This window comes from Leptonychotes weddellii, chromosome 11, assembly GCF_054177405.1.
Source record: "Leptonychotes weddellii isolate Sample4059 chromosome 11, ASM5417740v2, whole genome shotgun sequence".
In the NCBI taxonomy this organism is placed as follows: domain Eukaryota; kingdom Metazoa; phylum Chordata; class Mammalia; order Carnivora; family Phocidae; genus Leptonychotes; species Leptonychotes weddellii.
Window position 1 is genome coordinate 38,725,200 of NC_138379.1, and position 20,375 is coordinate 38,745,574.

General features: G+C 35.1%; 1 protein-coding gene across 4 annotated transcripts in view; it reads left to right on the top strand.

Moving 5' to 3' along the window:
• Positions 1-20,375, top strand: part of BTBD10 (BTB domain containing 10) — a 74,909-nt gene that overhangs the window by 6,050 nt on the left and 48,484 nt on the right. Inside the window, exon 2 of one of the 4 annotated variants that reach the window (XM_031041621.2) lies at positions 14,244-14,401. The exons of 2 other annotated variants lie outside the window; for them this stretch is intronic. In XM_031041621.2, the coding sequence (XP_030897481.1) occupies positions 14,301-14,401 (101 nt within the window). In that variant the 5' untranslated portion in view covers positions 14,244-14,300. Of the gene's footprint in view, positions 1-14,243; positions 14,402-18,977; positions 19,327-20,375 lie in introns of those variants that run through there. One more of the 4 variants, XM_006745535.3, reaches the window with a different exon arrangement.

A 20,375-nucleotide genomic window follows, 5' to 3' on the forward strand; every position in this document is an offset into this window, starting at 1 on the left:
TGAGAGACGATGGACTCTGAAAAACAAACTGAGGGTTCTAGAGGGGAGGGGGGTGGGAGGATGGGTTAGCCTGGTGATGGGTATTAAAGAGGGCACGTTCTGCATGGAGCACTGGGTGTTATGCACAAACAATGAATCATGGAACACTACATCAAAAACTAATGATGTAATGTATGATGATTAACATAACAATAAAAAAATTAAAAAAAAGTTCCTGTAAGATGGTAACTGTAGGGCACTATTGTTTCCTTCTTACTGAGTATTCCAAATTGCCGGAGTTTCTCTTTTGAAAAAGAATGTCAAGTTATTAGAAAGTAGTGGAATTATAAAACCATAATACACAAAGTACTTTAAATCATTAATACTCTAATTTTTGGAAGAGCAGATTAAACCCTCTTACCTGATTTTGATAGAAGTTACTGGCTGGTAGTAGGGAAGCTGAAAATAGAATATAGATCTGCAAGTCTCCTGATTCTGAGTGGTTTATTTCCGTTATCTCCCTAATGGGCTGTATGTACTTCTGGGAGTGTATGGAAAACTTATTTGTTGTGCCATTTGAAGGAATAAATAGAACTTCTATTTATATATATTTAAAATAATCTCTTTTTCATTACCATTTTTTTGTTTAGTATATATCTTACTGGTAAGACAGTATAAATACATTATTTATATTCATGTGTGTATATATATATATATGCAACTGTTAATTGAACTCAAAACATTAAGGGAGAAAGTCATATTTTAGAAGAAAAGTGTTGTGACATCTTTGATCATTGGTTTCATGTATCATTCATCAATCAGTGAATGATATTATTTAACAGCAGTCTTGAACACTTGTTGGTTTTGAAATTGTAAGAATACTTTGAAAATTACTTCTAAAAATATATTTTTTGGAGTAATTTCTTTCTGACTATAAAAGTATAATGCATTGCATGCAATTTGGGACATTAAGCAAAGAGCAAGGAAGAAAAAAATGACACTGTAATCCCATGGCCCAATGATAATTGCTTCCATCCCCCACCCCCCCCAAATTGGGATCATTCTGTATTGTAGTGACTTCAAATTTTTATTTTGAGAAAGTAAAAGAAAATTTGAATGATAGAACAGATACATAGATTTAAAAATTAACATTTCTTTACTCTTTTCACTCCCCTTCTATCAGAAATGCTTTGATGAACATATTTTTTAGGATAAGGTTAAAAATAGGGGTTCTTGTGCCAAAATGTATGATACCTTGCAAGTTTTACAATTTATATTCCCACGAACTTGAGTAGTCATTTTCTCTATACTTTAGCCATCACTGGTTGTCATTAAAACCAACCAATCAACAAACCTTTGACAATTTGATAGGTTAAACATCTCAGATTTAACTTGGGTTTCTTATATTACTACTGAGGTTGAATATTTCTGCTTTTCACCTTTTTTGGCCACTCATATTTTTTTTTTTATAAATTGCTAGTTCATGAACTTTGCCCATAGTGTTGAGGTATTTTAATATGGATATATAAATATTCTTATATATTTAAGATTTTAATTCTTTATTTTGTATTGTAAAACTTCTTATAGGTTTTCATTTCTATTTTATTTATTTGAGTTTTTATGTGGTCTAACCTAATGCTTCTTGAAGCCTGTGTACAGTCCTAATTCTGATCTCTAATGAAGTTTTCACCAGTTTTTGTTGAGAATGTTAGCATAAATTGGCTGGCAGCACATTCCTGTTTCACAGACTAGCAGTCTGTCTTGATGGTGTTTTTCTTTGATTTGAGGCTTAGAAATTCCTTATTCTGAGAGTCAGATAATTATTCACTTATATTTTCTCCTTGATTTTTTTTTTTATGGTTTTATGTTGTACTGTGAAGTTTTTTTTTTTTTTTAAGATTTTATTTATTTATTTGCGAGAGAGAGAATGAGAGACAGAGAGCACGAGAGGGAGGAGGGTCAGAGGGAGAAGCAGACTCCCCGCTGAGCAGGGAGCCCGATGCGGAACTCGATCCCGGGACTCCAGGATCATGACCTGAGCCGAAGGCAGTCGCTTAACCGACTGAGCCACCCAGGCGCCCTGTACTGTGAAGTTTTTAATGTGGAATTTGGGGGAGATAAAACATGAAGAAGGAAAGGATCTTCTCAAATAATTTTTTTAGAACCTATCTAACCTTGAATCTGTCTATAACCCAGCTATCTTTCTCTTAGTGATTTGAAATGCTACCACTAACTTTTATTTTCTGGGTATAGCATTTTGATGGGTTGTATATTAAATTTGAGAGACTGTATATAGTATGGTGGAAAAAACACTGATTTTGACTACAGAGATGTGTATCTATGTCTTGGTTTATTTATTCGCTATATGATGTTAGGTAAATAACATAATCCCTTTAAGCCTAAGCCAATTTCTCAATTTTTTAAAAAGACATCTCTTGTGTCTTAGAGGATTGATATGTGGATTAGCATAGATAATATATATGAAAATCCAACTTTTTATCCAAGGTTCCCTGAATTAGGTGTATCTAGAAGACCCTGTGCCTCAGTCCTACTTGAAAAATCTCACTAGATATTTTGCTAGAGTTCACTTAATGCTGAAACATATTTAATCTACCACCGGTCTGGTAAACTTCCCCAAGGAGGATGGCTTTGTCTTTTTCTTTCAAGAACCCATTTTGATATGTCTTGGTTATTACTATCCTAGATGGAGGTATTTAATAAGAGGTGAATGAATTTGAGTGACATGGCAATCCTTTTTATTGCTACTAAATCTGCAATTACATTTATAATGGACATCTACCATTTATTTAAATAAAGCCAAAGAAACATTAAATGGTGCATTTTTGAACATGGTAGTAGTAGGCCTTTTAATTATTTATTTAGAATATATAAATACATGGTTCAAATATCAAAACTATATAAAAAGAATACTCACAAGTTTTGCTTACATCTGTATTGGTTTCACACCATTCCCTGTAGATAACCATTTCTATTAGTGTCTTGGTTATCCTTCTAGAATTATTCTTGCAAAAATAAACAAATATATTCGTATTTATGTGTGTATATATATTTATATTTATTTATTCACAAAAGGTAACTGTGTACTACTTGTTATTCACTTGTCTTTTTTCCCCCACTTAACAATATATCTTGGATATTAATCCATAATAGCACATGGGAATCTCTCTTATTTGTTTTGTTTTTTTAGAGATAGCGTGCACCAGTGAGGGGGGAGGGCCCTGGCAGTGGGAGAGGGAGAGAGAAAGAATCTTAAGCAGGCTTCACGCCCAGCTTGGAGCCTGAAGCAGGGCTCACTTTCATGACCCTGAGACCATGACCTGAGCCAAAATCAAGAGCCAGATGTTTAACAGACTGAGCCACTCAGGTGCCTCTCCCTTATTCTTTTTTATTTTTATTTATTTTTTTAATTTTTAAAATTTTTTAAAGATTTTATTTATTTATTTGACAGAGAGACAGCGAGAGAGGGAACACAAGCAGGGGGAGTGGGAGAGGGAGAAGCAGGGAACCCGATGCGGGGCTCGATCCCAGGACCCTGGGATCATGACCTGAGCTGAAGGCAGACACTTAAGGACTGAGCCACCCAGGCGCCCACCCCCCTTATTCTTTTTTATATATGTTTAGTATTTCATTGTGTAGATGTACCACATTTTATTCATTTAGCCTTTGCTGATGCACATTCAGACTGTTTTTAGTCTTTTGCCATTACAAATAAAGCCACAGTGAATATATTTTGAATATTTTGATTAGTATTTGTGGAGTTTATCTTCAGGATAGATTCTTACAAGTGGGGCTGGTAAACATTTGTATAATTTAGATATTGCAAAATTACTCCCCATGGGGTTATATCATTGTTTTTCATTAGCAGTGTATGAGAATGCAGAGAATATCTGGTTCTCCGCAATGGTCAAAACTGGAAGTGTTATCTTGCATTTCTTTTTATGAGTTAGGTTGAACATACTTTCATAGATTTAAGGCCATTTGCCTTTATTTTTCTGAGAATTTCCCACGTCTTTTGTGAATCCTCTATTTTGGAGGAGGGAGCTTATCTTTTTTTTTTTTTCCTCTGTCTTTTTAAAGAGTTCTTTATATAGTAAAAAGTATTTAAGTTTTGTTATTTCTGCTGTTTTTTGCAATATTGTATGATTTCAACTTTTACATTTAGATAGCTGATTTTTTTGGAGTTTATCCTAGTATTTGTGAGGTGTGGATTCAGTTTTATGTTTTCACAAATGTTTGTTTATCCATTTGTCCCGATACCACTTATTAGTGTCTGTCTTTTCCTCAAGTGATTCGAGAAACTACTTCTTTATCATATATCAAATTTTCTTATGTTTTAGGGATTTATTTCTGAACCTTCTCTTCTGTTGGTTTGTCTATTCATATACAAGTACAACCAACTTTTAGTTTTTGAAATAAGCCTTAATGATCTCTGAATATAAGAAAATAATTTTTATTTTATTTAAGTTGAACACTACCTGTAATATTAGACACAAAGATAAATAGTGTGTGTGTATGTGTGTGCAGGTATTTTGTCTCAAGGCAAATTTTAGATTCCTTAATCTAATAAAAGATTCCATTTAGAGGAAAATAACTTTTTTGGCGGGGGGAGGCGCCGATATTCAGCTTCCAACTGTGCTGGCATATATGGTAGTTAACTAGCTACATACTGCTCTTTAAATTTAGATTAATTAAAATGGAAAATTAAAAATTTCCTCAGTTGTAGTACATTCTAAGTGCTTAGTAACCACATATGGCTAATGGCTACTTTTCGGACAGTGCAAAAATAAAACATTTTCATTATAACACAAAGTTCTGTTGGATAGCACTGTAGTCTAGAACTTGAATCATACTTAGGGTCTTTTCTGGCCTATTGAATTGATGGCAGATAAACAAGCAAAAATCTGAAAGGAATAGAAGGTTATGGGAATAATGAAAAGGGCAAAATGGAACAGCATAATAAAGGTTATATAAAGAAAATATGTAACTTATTTTAAAAGCCTCACAGAGTAAAAAAGAAGAAAACACTGTTTAAAATTCTGTTTAAGGGGTGCCTGGGTGGCTCAGTCCTTTAAGCGTCTGCCTTCGGCTCAGGTCATGATCCCAGGGTCCTGGAATCAAGCCCCGCATCACATCGGGCTCCCTGCTCCGCCGGAAGCCTGCTTCTCCCTCTCCCACTCCCCCTGCTTGTGTTCCCTCTCTCTCTGTGTCTCTCTCTGTCAAATAAATAAATAAAATCTTTAAAAATAAAATAAAATAAAATTCTGTTTAAGGGGTAATGTAGGAAAAAAGAAAACATTGTTTGAGTCTGACTTTGTTTAAAGGATGCTGGTTCTTAGGAGTTGAATGTAATCTCCTTTGTTTTAGGCACTTCATCAACTTATTGGCATTTGCCTTATATTAAATTTTATCTCAAGGTGATTTGTTTCAATTAAGATGCTTCCAGTTTTGAAGGCAAAATTTGGTCATAGAAGAAAAGGGAAAAGGAACGTACGCACAGAAAACAAAACAAGATTTTTTTTAGAATATAAAAAAATCGTGTCTTTTAGTGAGTTTTAAGAATTTAATACTGTAAACAGCATCTAATTCTTTACAGTGCTATCCATATAATGCAGGTAATTAGAAAATGGGTAACATATGGAAAGATTTTCAAACATTTATTGATCTGTTTAAGATGGGATAAAACAAAAAAATGAAACATTTCTTGAAGTGTTAATGCCTTGAATAAGAAGTCAGCAAAATTTGAATAGAAATTCTGTAAAGTTAGTTATCTCAGAGATTTTATCTCGGGGTCACCTCTGGAAGATCAAGGGCTGAATGTGAGTTGACTTTGGAAGTCAGATTTTGGTGGGATTAGATAAGGAAGCCCTTTAAGGAAAGACAAAGTTCCCTACTTTTAATGGGAGTTCCATGCAATTTTATTAAATCTGTGAGTATCTCTAGCAGTTAGCAAAATGCCTGAAGAGGTGCTAAGTACTTAATGAATAGATTTTTTTTTTTTAAGATTTTATTTGTTTATTAGAGAGAGAGGCGGCGAGAGAGGGAACACAAGCAGGGGGAGTGGGAGAGGGAGAAGCAGGCTTCCTGCGGAGCAGGGAGCCTGATGCGGGCTCGATCCCAGGACCCTGGGATCATGACCTGAGCCAAAGGCAGACGCTTAATGACTGAGCCACAGAAGCGCCCCATTAATGAATAGATTTTGAATGAAAACATAAATCAATTAAATTTGATATCATGGAACTAGTTACACAAAATTTAGTCACATATAATCTAGTATAAAAATATCCTGAATAAAGTTCTCAACTTTATTTACTTGCCTTACTTTTACTTTTAAGCTAACAATGAAATAATTGTTTTCATTTAAGTACTTTAATGACATAAGGTTTTGATTTAGTTCTTAAAACCGTTATCAGCAATTGTGTCAATACATAGCTCTTTGATGACCCTGAATAGTCTAAGGGTTTTTTTTTGTTTCTTTTGTTTTGTTTTTTAGAGAGAGAGAGGGAGGGGCAGAGGGAGAGAGAGAATTTTAAGTAGGCTTCACGCCCAGCTTGGAGCCCTACATGAGGCTCGATCTCATGCCCTGAGATCATGACCTGAGCCGAAACCAAGAGTTGGGCGTTGGACTGACTGCACCACCCAGGCGCCCCTTTCTGAGGTATTTTTGATGTTAAGTAGAACAGGGAGGGTCAGTTCCCTGGAGAAATTAAGAAAATTCAAAATGAGTAGAAATACGATACCTAATCATTCATCCCCTACTCATATGTTGTGATTATTTTGAGTTTGTTTGTTTGGAACCAGGACATGGATGATACCATATTCATCTTTTTTATTCCAACCATCTAACACATTATAGGTGCTCAATAAATGTTGAGCAACTACCTAGGAATTCTCATTGTCTTCTGTGATCTCAAAAGGCAAATAGAAAGTCATGAATGAGCTAGTGAAATATTATGCAAATTCTGCATTCAGTAGTCTACTAGAGAAAGTCAGCAATGTCCCCAGCACTATGTTATTATATAAGGTTTCCTGACCCATCTGTTTTTTAAAACAATTTGATTGGCAGTTATAGGTAATAGATAAAATAATGGTAATGAGAACTGTGTTGTTTTCTTCACATTTAAGGAAATTGAGGGCTTGGAGGTTAAGAAGCTTATACAAAGTCATGCAACTAGTTGTATCTGATTCCAGAACCTTTTTGTCTTAATCACTTACTATTGTGGCAGAAGTAGAAAAGTTCCCACCAGTTTTCATTATCAAAAGTTTATGTATATCTTATGGCAGTGGGAAGATAGCTATTAAGTATCCTTGGGATGGTAATGGGGGCAGTAGGATTTACGTTTTTTGATTAAAAATGGGTTTAAATATGTCATGCTAGTATGTTTGATAATTATAAGTATTAACCATCTCTACTTGTTTTTTTTTCTTTCTAAATTTCTTTGTAAATTTACATCCAGTAAAATTCTCTGGTGTATAGGTCTTATGAATTTTGTTTTTGTTTAACTCACAACCCTGAGATTAAGACCTGATTTGGTATCAAGAGTTGGATGCTTAACTGCCTGAGCCACCCAAGGTGCCCCCACGTTTTAAAAATTTTGACAAAGGCATACAGTTGCATAACTACCACCACCACAATCCAGATACAGAACAGTTCCATCAGCCCCCCCCCCCCCGCCGCCCCAAAATTAAACTGTGCTGTCCTTGGCTGTTCTGTTCTATATCCCTATCTTTCTGAGAATGTTATAGAAATGGAATCATCTGTATGCAACCTTTGAGACTGTCTTCTTTAGCTTACCATAACGCTTTTGAAATTCCATTTTATTGAGTGTATCAGTAGTAACTCCAGTTACCAAAATGTATCATTAGATGCTGTCCTACCTGTGTCTACAGATACGTTCATTTTTTTTTTCTCAGTCTTTCTCTGTATTCTTTGGATTGGATAATTTCTACTAATCTGTTTTCAAGTTCCCTTATTTTTTTTTTCTCATCTTGTCTGCTACTGTGCCCATCTAATTGCAATTTTCATTTTAGTTCTTGCTCTTTTCAGCTAGAGCTGAATTTTTCATTTTTTGATAGTTTTTCACTTCTCTATTGAGATTCCCTGTCTGCCGGTCACTAAGACCCCCTTCTTATTTTAGTTCTTTGAATATATTCCCTTAACTGTTTACATGTAAGGTTTGAAGTCATCATTTGCTAAATCCTAAACCTGGACCTACTTGGAGTCATTTTCTATTGATTGCCTTTTTACTTTATTATTTCTTTGCATCTCATAATTTTTGGCTGAAACCAGGGCATTGTAATGTTCTCATGAGCATTGATTTTTTTTGTTCTAGTGGTCCATTAACTTGCCTGGACTCAATCTGCAAACATTCTTTCCCAAGCAGTGTATACTAGCTGATTATCTGTGTTCAGTTCTTACTTCTTCCAGCTACTTGTTTTTCAGTTTGGTCTCTTGGGAGTGGATGGAGGAAAGTTCTCTTCCACTGTGTAATTTGGTGGTTAGCCAAAAATTTGGGCTGAGATTACATTCAGATTTTGGAGCTCACCCTCTGTGTGGTTCCTCTACTTCTGGGTATTCCCTCTTAATTTCTAGCTCCTCTGCCTGACACCCTAAGCTAGTAAGGCCTTCAACTTTCTGCTGCTTGGGCTGTGTATGGTTGGGGAATGCACTCAGTTTAAAAAGCATCAAACTCATAGATCTTATGCCTTGCAGTTTCAAGGGTAAATGCCTCTATTTTACTGCAGAGGCTACCTGGGGTCTCCCTTTCATACACGTGTAATTTAGCTGAGGAGACTTTATGCTCAGATTTTGGGTCAGTACCTCTTTGTGGTTCTTTCATTCCCAGTATATCTGACTTAAATTTCCAGCTGCACTTCCAGCTCTGAAGTGTCTTCTCTACTACTTTGAGCTGTATGCTGTCTGGTTTCCTTCGCCATATTTGTAGGGCGTGGGAAGGGCACTTAGCATAAAAACTTCCCTCTGAACTCACAATTCTGTTCCCTTTCAGAATACGCTCTTCTTTCACTACTTTGTGTTTTTTGGGACATTTGCCAGTGCTTTTAACCTGTAGTTTTAAAAATATTTTATCCAGATATAAATCATTGTTATCTGCAAGGGGCTCACATGATCACTCACTTGGCTGCCTTTGCAGGAGGTTTCTTTTCACCCCTCTGGTGTACTTTTCTTTTGAAAGTTGCTTCCACCTCTTCTTTTTCTTTCACAATTATCTGTAGCAGTATTCACTCTCTCCAGCCTCTTCACTTCTTGATGTAGTTGAAATATCTTCTGCATATTTGGCTTTCTGTGCAGCTGAAGGCAGTCCTTGGCTCCTAGCCCTGGCATCACTCTGTGATTTTGTTCTTTTCATTGTTGTCCCTCTTACCTATCAGGTCTTTCTCTCCAGTAACCACCACACTTGAAGAATTACTTTGTTTGCAAAGTTTGAGAGAGAAAAACAATTTTATGTTAATAGGAAAGTTCTCATGTAATGACACTAGAGTGAGATCTCAATAGGATGGACAAAGCCAAAGATGGCCGAAGTTAAAAAAAAAAAAAAAAGAAATCTGCTGGCAATAGGAGCAAACATATGAATTTCTGTGTACCTAGCTTGCTACATTGGAAAGAACATGGGCTTTCTGTTAGACGTTTCTAATCTTAGCTCTAAAATCTCCTCATCTGTGAAACAGGATTATAATATTAGGTTGTTGCGAGCTTTAAAAAGGAGAAAATTAAACTTCCTAGCTCATTGATACATAGTAAAGACGGAATAAATAGTTTCTGTATGCTACCCTTTAAAAAAAAATCCTTCTATGGATCATTGCCATTAATTAATACTACCTGGAAATAATATCCCAAAGGCCGCTTATTTATTTATTGTAGTCCTGAAGATTCTATTCCCCCATCCGCCCTTTTTTAGATGATAATATCCAAGAGAAGAGAAGTTATCAATTGCCTTTTTCCTAGCTTTTGGCAGTCTCCTGAATGCATGTCCCTAGCCAATAGGCCAAGTTGTTCCAGCCTCTGTACAGATTATTTCTAAAGTATTTAGAATTTAGATTATTTCTGTCATACCTAAAAGTAGCAATGAACTGTGACATGTTTTCTAAGAACTTTTGTTTCCGGTAGTCCAGTAATTATTTTTTTGATGATTACAAGATCCATACAATAATAAACTTTAGTTTGCCTTGTATGAAGTAGACATTGGGGAGCCAAGAGTCATATTTTATCTTATTCTTTTTAAAGATTATTTATTTATTTGAGAGAGAGTGAGAGCGAGCATGCACGCGCACACACAAGTGGGGGGGAGGGGAGAAGGAGAAGCAGACTCCGCACTCAGCAGGGAGCCTGACACGAGGTTTGGTCCCAGGACCCTGGGATCATGACCTGAGCCGAAGGCAGACACTTAACAACTGAGCCACCCAGGCACCCAGATAGATGTTAAAGTTTTAATGAAGGCAGCAGCCTTATGAATGAAAAGGGAGAGGGGCGCCTGGGTGGCTCAGTTGGTTAAGCATCTGCCTTTGGCTCAGGTGGTGATCCCAGGGTCTAGGGATCAAGCCCCACATCTGGCTCCCTGTTGGGCGGGGAGCCTGCCTCTCCCGCTCCCCCTGCTTATGCTCTCCCTGTCAAATGGGTAAATAAAATCTTGAAAAAAAAAAGGGACAGAAGGAATCAAAAGAAAGTTTTGAAGTAGACTTGATGTTGGGAAGTAAGTCAAGGATGACTTCAGGGTTCTTAGTGAATAGAGATGACACTAGCTGATGTGGGAAGCCAAGATAGAGCCTGACATTGTTGAATTTGGGGTGCTTATTGAAGAATTCAGGTAGAGATCATGAAAACAGAGTGTAGGTAGTGTATAAAATCTGGTGTTCCCAAGGGTTTGGTCCTCATGGTTTTGTCTGCTGTCCCCCTGGACCCAGCAAATGATGATGGAATCCTGAAGAACGCCCAGACTTTAATGGGCATGAAAAGTTGGGGTAATAGTGCAACAACTATGCAGGTAGGAGAGAGACACAGGAGTAAGTGGTATACGGAGCCTTTAACTGAAGCTTTTTTGCCTTACTAGGGTGAGTTTTGGAGCACAGGAACAATGTCCAACTTACTTTAGCATCTTAAAATAGGTTAGTAACTGTATTTGGTGTTCCATAAGTTCTTGAATGAATGAATGAAATAAAATATAATGTCACCAACTATGGTGCAGAGATTGGTTAAGATAGATTATTAGACATTTCAGGAGCAGCTCTTTCTGCCCACGGGTCCTGTCCCCAGGCTTTAATAAAACCACCATATTGCACCAAAAAAAAAAAAAAGATTATTAGACATTTCAAAATAGTATATAATGTGTGACATTTGCCTTTTATCTATTTGTAGTTTTATCTGTAGCTTGTTGATAACATTTGAAAATAATAGGAGCACATGTAGGCAAACACAGGAATATTTTTTCCAGGTATCTCAACTTGAATTTCACTTGTTTTTAGCATGTTTGTAGCTATGACTATTGGGAGTAAGGATTGGGGAGAAGTCTTTCACATGGTGATATCCGAGTTTTAATGACAAATGAAATGTAAATATGATTTTCCAGTTGACCTTTTTGATAGCTTTCATCTGAAATTCTTTACTTTCTTGTGTCTAGCTGTAAAATACATGCTTATTAATTTTAATAGGATTGATTAGTAAGACATACTGGTATTTCCTTTCTGCTAGATACATGCTACCCATTGTAAAATGCTGGAAAATGTGGATCTGAATTTACCTTATGCATTCTTTGTGGTTGTATGTTTTAGTCACTTCCTCCTATGGTTTAGGATCATTCTTCTCTCAATGGACATCTTTGGATATCCATAGAGGTGTGTCTTACAATAGTTAAGGGTTAGGAGGAGATAAAATGCTCTTGTAAAGAAATGTTAATTCCTGAAATAGCTTACTGGAAGACCTATAAAGTAAGGAAAAAATGTTCTAAATCTCATTCTACACCTGCTAAGCCTCTCTACATTTTTTTTCCCTTTTTATCAATTTTTCTTTTTTCTTTTTTTTTTAAGATTTTTATTTATTTATTTAACAGAGAGAGACAGTGAGAGAGGGAATACAAGCAAGGGTGTGGGGTGGGGGGGGCAGTGGGAGAGGGAGAAGCAGCCTTCCCACTGAGTAGGGAGCCTGATGCAGGGCTCCTTCCCAGGACCCTGGGATCATGACCTGAACCGAAGGCAGACGCTTAAACCAACTGAGCCACTCAGGCGCCCCGACTTGGACGTCTAAAGAGTTTCTTTTTTTTAGTAAATACATTTTAATTTTTATAATTAAAAACAAGTGAGATTGAGATTTTTTGTTTTTAAAATAATTTTATAGTTTTTATGTTTATCTGATATCTGATTGATTTTTAATTACTCAGTGATCCTTAAAGAAACAGGTCTCCTTTTTCAGGAGCATTCGGCAAATAAACTGTGTGACATTTGCTGGCAATTTGAGTTAGCCATTGTACTGTTCTTCCCCTTCCCCTTTTCTGTTTTTTTTTTTTTTTAAGTTTATTTATTTATTTATTTAAGTAATCTACACCCAGTGTGGGGCTCTAACTCATGACCCCGAGATCAAGAGTCTCATGCTCTTCCAGTTGAGCCAGCCAGGTGCTCCCCTTTTCTATTATTTTGATAGACCATTGACCTTATATATTTATATATTTATTAAAGTGTTCACTTATCGTAAGATTTTCTTTCTTTTTTTTTTTTTTTTTTTAAAGATTTTATTTATTTGACAGAGAGAGGGAGAGAGACAGTGAGAGAGGGAACACAAGCAGGGGGAGTGGGAGAGGGAGAAGCAGGCTCCCCGCCGAGCAAGGAGCCCGATGTGGGGCTTGATCCCAGGACCCTGGGACCATGACCTGAGCCGAAGGCAGAAGCTTAACAAATGAGCCACCCAGGCGCCCCTATTGTAAGATTTTCAGTTGTTTTTGGAAAGAAAGTACTAATTAACTATGAAGAAAAAATTATCAAATAGCAAAACAGTTTCTCTAAAGTGGAAATATTTTTTTATTTTTTATGTTATTCTTTATGGAAGTATTTCTTTTTTATGAGCTCTGAGATAAACTCACAATTTTAATAAGTTTACCTTTGACATTTTTTGTGAGATTGTACTGGAATTTTTTATGAAACTCAGTAAGTATAGAATTTTCCCAGTTCTGGATTCCTTTTGACTTTTATGCATAACTCCCCCATCCTTCCCTCTATCAAATCCATCTTAGAAAAGTGTATAGAAAGCATACAGAGTGGGTGTCAGGAAACCTGGGCTCTGGTACAAATTATAGAACTTTTTTCTAATTGTTTCACCTCATTTGGTTTTTCTTTTGGTGTTTGCAGTCTCTGAACATCAAATTTGATCTACTATTTCCAAACAAAATATTCCAGCCTGAGCATTTTTCAAGATCAAGACTTCATTCTGTATTATAAATTCTCATTGTTCTTTATAATCCTGCCATTTGCCAACATTGTGACCATTGACAAAGTTACTAAACTACTGAGACTGTTTTCTGTTTGTGGGGATTATAAGGTGATTTTGAAGATTAAATTGGATAGTGAACTATACTTCAAAATACTTAGTTCAGGTATTCTGTAAAGCTGTTAGTTTTCTTATAATTTTATGACTATAATAGAAATAACAGTCACAAGTCTCACATATGAAAAGTCATGAAGTATATGAATCAGATCAATACAATATTTTTGTGGTAATTACAATGTAAGGAAACATCATGATGTTACATTCTTTTATTTTTAAGCCCACACTAAGTTTCTATTCAGGGTCTTTTAACTTGATTAAAGAAATAACAACTTTGTTACTTGGTTTTACTAGATGCTTTGTTAAGCATCTTAAAACTTTTAGTAATTAAATGTATTCCAGGTGAAATTTTGTCTGAAAGAATAATTCTGTGGAATTGTTTTGCCTTTTTTGGTTCAATATTAATGTTTGGAAGCATGAGATACCCAGATGGCAGTTAAGGATATTTAAATATAAATGGCACTCTATTAAACTGTTGCATAGAGAGTAGCAGATTTAATAGAAGAATCAAATGAAAAGTACCTAAAAAGACTTCTGGTGTTTATTTTAATCTCATTTGTGGCATTTTTTATGTCTAGTATTTTATAATCCTGTTCATCACTTTAAAAATATGTCAGAGTAATGTCAAAGTATGTAAAATTCTTGACTATTTTATTTTACGTGGAATAGATTTAAAGGTCAACACTACTCTTTTATGTAGGTTATGGGTGCTACATATGTGCTTTCAGAGCAGTAGTGTGAGGAAGCTTGAAGTGGGATGGCAGGACGGCCTCATCCTTATGACAGTAACTCCAGTGATCCAGAGAATTGGGATCGGAAATTGCATAGTAGACCTCGTAAACTTTATAAACATTCAAGGTAGGTAGAAAATATGTATTTCACATATCAAAGCTCTGATAAAATTGACTTTTATAAAGAATCAAACTGCATTTGGTTGTGGCAAGTCCTGTCAGAGGATGGGGGCTGGTTTACAAAAAATAATGGATGTTTGCATTTCTCCTTAAAAAACTTTTACAGAAACATTTCTTTTTAATCTTTTTATATTTGTAATTATTTGAATTTTTGTTTCTGTTTCTGAATAATGTTAAAATCTCCTTAGTTGACCCCATGAATAAATGCTGTAATTAGACTGTGAACTCTTGCAAGACAGGTTAGTTCTTTGTATTTAAAACTCTCTAATCAGAATTTATTTTGTGTTCTAAACACATTGTGTGTGTAGATTATACATAATAATTTACAGGCTATGTCATACTGTCTTGTCATCCTAATACTAATGGTAATATCAGTCTTTCTGCAATGATTCTACTTGTTCATTTAAAGTTTGATGCATTAAATGAAATTCATCTCAAAAATTTCTGCCCATTTGTATATGTAAAGCTTTCATTTTGTACTCCGTGACTTAATGAGGAATACCTCATTTAGAATGCTTTATGATTTGATATTTTAAGGTGTTAATTAGCAGCTCATAAACCTTACACATTACAGGTATGTAAGCATGTTTTCATAGAGTATTGTGCTTTTGTAAATATTTACTTAGGGGATATTATCAAACATTTAATTTACTTGAGTGTAAAATTCTACTAATCACTGATAACTGTTACCAGTTTTCTTAAAAAAAAAAAATTAAAACATGCTGTGATACTGAAATCCTTTTTGTAATTTTAAAGAAATAATTCAGGTACTCTTAAACTATATACTACAGCTAGAAAGTATGAGTAACTGGTACTTTTTAAGTCTCCTGACAAGATGTCTATCTTTATTGTGGACTTTTAATGTAGTGAGGTCTAGAGTGAAAAAGTTAAGTTGACTTATTAATTTATAAGTGCACAACAATGATATGAATGTTTTTGGTTTATTTGTTCATTTTTGTGGTGTGTGTGTGTATATGTGAGTGTGTGTGTGTGTATGTGTGCTTTAGCTGGTGCTCTAGTACTTTTTCTCCATCCTGCTTATTATATGGGTAATTATTTTGTCTTTGAGATTAAAGAGATACTAGTTTTATCTCATTAAGTGTGGGGTATTTTTATCTGCTATGTTGTATACATTTTTCCAGGCTAATTCTATGTTATCCCTCTTAGTTCTTAATATTTTTCTGCCAGTGTACAGTACTGTATTATAAATGAAGAGATGAAAGGTCAAAATAAGCTGTTGTTTGCTTTATAAAAGCTAAATGCATCAATAAGGAAAACTAATAGTACTTTTTCATTCCTGTTGTTTCATTTCAAAAATAACAAACATCATAGCTCTTCTTAATATCTATAACATCAGTAACTTTTTGGTGCTCTTCTCAGGTAGACCGTAGATTGGTTGTTTAAATGAAAAATATTAAAGAGAAATAGAAAATAAATACCAGTACATTATTTGTTTTTAATGGAAAGACCATGAAATCCTTAGTTTTTTATTTTATTTTATTTTATTTATTTGACAGCACAAGCAGGGGGGAGCGGAAGGCAGAGGGAGTGGGAGAAGCCAGCTCCCTCCTGAGCAGAGAGGGGAGCCCCCCCATGAGTATTGATCCCAGGACGCTGAGATCATGACCTGAGCTGAAGGCAGACGTTTAACCGCTTAACCGCTTAACCGACTGAGCCACCCAGGCGCCCCCTTTGAGCTTATTTTAACCTCATTCATGGAAATTCTGCCCAAGGGAAAACAGCTTATTTTTAGAGACCTTTTGTTCTTATGCACTGAGCATACTTTAAAAATATATGCAATTTGACTTTTAAAAAATGGTATTCTTTGAGTTGATACTAAAATAATTGGGAAGTTTTAAAAACTAACAACCAACAAGTGTTGTTGAGATACTGCACTCAGTTCAGGAGAGATTCAGAAGTTTTTGTCAGGGTACCATCGTGGAATGCTTAAAATCCACTTATGGAACAATTAGAGGACAACAGGGCACCAAACTGTGGTAGTGAGTTGTAGTAAAATTAGAGTTCAAAGAAGGAATCAGTATCAACGGAGTAATAATGAGACTTGAGCTAATCCTTGAATGATTAGGTAGATTGATGGACATTCCTGCCAGGGACTTTCTGGAGATAACCTTGACTAGATTTGAAGGTGGAGCTCTATGAATAGTATTACTTTCCCCAATTGACATATGAAAAAAAAAAATGAAGTTAATAAACTTGCCCAAGACCATGCAGTTTCTCAATGGCAAACCTAAAATTTATAAACAAGTTTCTCATTCTTTTTATTTTTAACATTTGCAGTAACTTATTATGGTATATTTTAAATACAAATAAAGTAGAGAAAACAGGTATAATACAGAGGTTATAATACCTCTGTACCCATCTTTCAGCTTTAAGTTATATCAACTCACATGGCTAGTTGTGTTTCATCTCTGCTTCTCCCTACTCATCCTTTTTTTGGATCTTGTGTATTTTATTTAGGGATATTTGAACAAAAGAAAGCCAGACTAAACACTGGCTTAAGTTAGAGGTTTATTTTTCTTGTATGTAAGTTCACACATAGGTAATGCCTGATGTGGATTTAGTGGCTTAAGGTTGTTAGGATCAAAAATTTCTGATTTTCTTGGCTTTTTCTCATGGTCGCAGGATGGCTCCAGCCATCATGTCCACCTTCCAGACAAGAATGAGGTAGAAGGGAGAAGGGGACAGTGGGAAAGGGGTTTCATTTATATTAGGGAATTAAATTTTCTCAGAAATTTCCAGCAGGCATCTGCTTATAAATCATTGCTAGAACTATGTCATATGGTCCTCTCTGGGTCTTCGAGGCTAAGAAATGAGGTGGGCACATTGCCACCTCAAACAGAGTTGGGGATTTAAATTTATAAAAAGCAAATGTCTCAGTCTGTTGAGGCTGCTATAACAGAATACCATAGATTGGGTGGCTTATAAACAAATTTATTTCACATGGTTCTGGAGGCTAGAGAGTCCAAGTTCAGGGTACTGGCACATTTGATACATGGTAAGGGCTTGCTTCCTTGTTCAGACAACTATCTTTTTGCTGTGTCTTCACATGGTGAAGGGGCTAGCGATCTCTCTGGGGTCTTTTTAAATAAAGTACTAATCCAGTTCATGAGGGCTTTGCCCTCAAGACCTAATTACCTCCTCACCTCCAACTACCATCACATTGGGGGAATACATTTCAATATATGAATTTTGGGAGGACACAGACATTTAGGCTTTAGCAGTAAAGAGATAAGCATATTTTATTGGTTCAGTTTTTGTGCATAATTTTAAAAAGTTGTCTTGTATAAATTTGTATTTTGTTCTATTCACATTTTGGAATTGCCTGCATTTTCAGATTTTTTTCTTTGATTATTTTTTTTTTTTCCTCCCACTTTTCTTTACTGGCAAGGATAAAACTAAACTTCTTGAATAAAAATGATAATAATAGTTACTATATATATGTACTTACCATTGAGGTTTGAGGGTTTGGTGGGCATTGCTAACGTTTCATTTCCATCTAATAAACTTTAAGGTACTTTCTTTTCTCAATTTTTTTTTGAATGTAGATTTGGTAGGTATAGTACTGTGATATAAAAGACAAGACAAGGAAGCTAATCTCAACATGGATGGACTTCAGGGTGCCTGTGTTCCCTATGGCTTAATAAGCCAGTGCATACAAATAAATTAGTTAAAAATTTACTGAACTTTGTTTCTTTCTAAGTAGTTGTATAGTTAATACTTGTATAGAGGAGTTTGTAGTTTGCTAAGAGGTTAAATATCATTTCAGTTGAAGTGTGTTCGGCCTGAATTGCAACAACTTTCTTTAAATTATAAATTACAAGAGTTTTTGCTACTTAAAAAGGGAAAAAGAAAGCACCTTTTCTGTACAACTAACATCAAAATGGCTAGATTGACAATATGCTTAAAAGCTCCTGAATATTTGAATTGGGTTGAATACAACTATTTAAAACTCAGATCTGCAGTCTGCTCAGGTTACTAAAGATAAACGCATCATACATTCAATATCAGACTTTGCCGCAAGGTTTCATTCCCACATACAAGTACGCATGCTCCTTTCTTCTGAGACTGCGTGAAGACTGAGCTTTACAGTTTCCTTTTTAAGTCACTTCGTAGTCCCAGCAGTAGTTTAGAAATAGAAAAGTTTGGTTGCTTTAAAGAATAGTTCTTGAATGGATTCTTAAAGTACAATATTTTTTTCTTTGGTTTTAAAGAGAAGCTTTACTGCCTAGAATGGGTACACAATAAAATATTGAAAGGAAAAAAAGAAAGTTAGCTGTATCCTAGTTTTCTAAAACCTGGCAGGCTGGCACAGCTAGAATTAGCATTACAGATGGCATTTGGCAACATAGCTACATATCACTAAGCCCTCATCTCCTGAGTTTTCTTCAGCCTGTCTATCAATTACAATATCCAATCGCTGCACAGAGATGGAGAAATGGGATGATCACAGCTCACACGATGCTGTTTGGTTAGAAACGTCAGTGCTGCACAACCCACGGCTGAGTCAGTGTCTGTGAGAAAATGAACTGAATTAATACATAGAGGGGGTTGTATCTCTGAACATTTACAGCCTAAATAACCGCAATAGCATTATTACACAGTAGAGGGAGGAAAGCTAGAGGAAGTCTGTGGACAGGGGAGGTAGGGGGAGACTGGGAAATTTTCTGATTGTTCAGAGGAATCTTGAAGATGATGGAAATATCAGATGTGCTAAAGTTTCCTAGTAATGCCCAAGGATGCTGATCTGGCTTTCAGTGCTGCATTGTTTGAAAAAGCAGAGTCCCTTTATACTCTGATCTCAGAATTTTTTTCTTGTTTTTGTGTGTCTACCTTGGCATATGCTAAAGTAAGGTGTGTATTCATTTATTACATGATATCACTGGGTTATAATTCTATACATCTGTGAATATGAGAGAGATTGAGAAAGATATGTTTGGCCTTTGTTTCATTATGATCATTTACTTTTCTGGATGAAAAAGATCATATATCTTGATTGTCAGCTAAATGGCAAGTTATTTAAAATAAATGGAGTGTGTTTTTATTTTCATGGGTTTGATGCTTTGTTTTTTATTTCGTTTAAAGTCTTAGAATCTTCATGTAACTTGAGAATGCATTATGTTTGGTATTGTTTTTTATGAATATCATAAACAATTCAAGGAAAGAATAATTTAAAGTATTTTTAATATATTTGAAAATTAAATTCAAGATAGACAAATGAAATCGTTGAAATAATTTTCTAAAGAAGAGGGTAAATGTATTTTTATTTTTGGATGAATTAATGATTAGCTGAACCACTTATATGCAGTAGTATTTTACAGAATTGAATATATTTGAATGATAAATTTTAACTGGTTAAAATGACTTTTTTTCTAGTCTCTTAGAACAGAGACTCTGAATAGATGATCTAGATGCTGCCATTGAACTAGAGAGTAAATCAGATAAGTTTTTGGATTATTGCAAAATGATTTTCAACCAGGGAGAATTTCTAAATAAAGATAATTGTTCTTGCTGTGAGATTTTAAATCTTAACAGGTTAGTATTGCTTACTTTATTTGGAAATTTTAGCTGAATATTAAACACCTTGGCTATTTTTTTTTTATTCTTATGTTAATCCCCATACATTACATCATTAGTTCTATTTTTTTTCTTTTGTCTTCATTATTCCTGTCCTATTGACCCTTCATTTTGTAGGGGTTTGGGGGGATATACATCTTAAAATTATTTTATTTTTAATGTTTTTAAATAGTTCATAAGAGCCTTTCCTCGAAATGACAGGAAGTTCTTGTGATTTCCCCCATTTAATTTCTAGAAGTTCAAATGGTCATCTTAATGGTTGTCACAACTTATTTATATGTTTAGGCTAGCTAGTGGTATCTTGTATTGGCTTTTTTTTGTGGTTT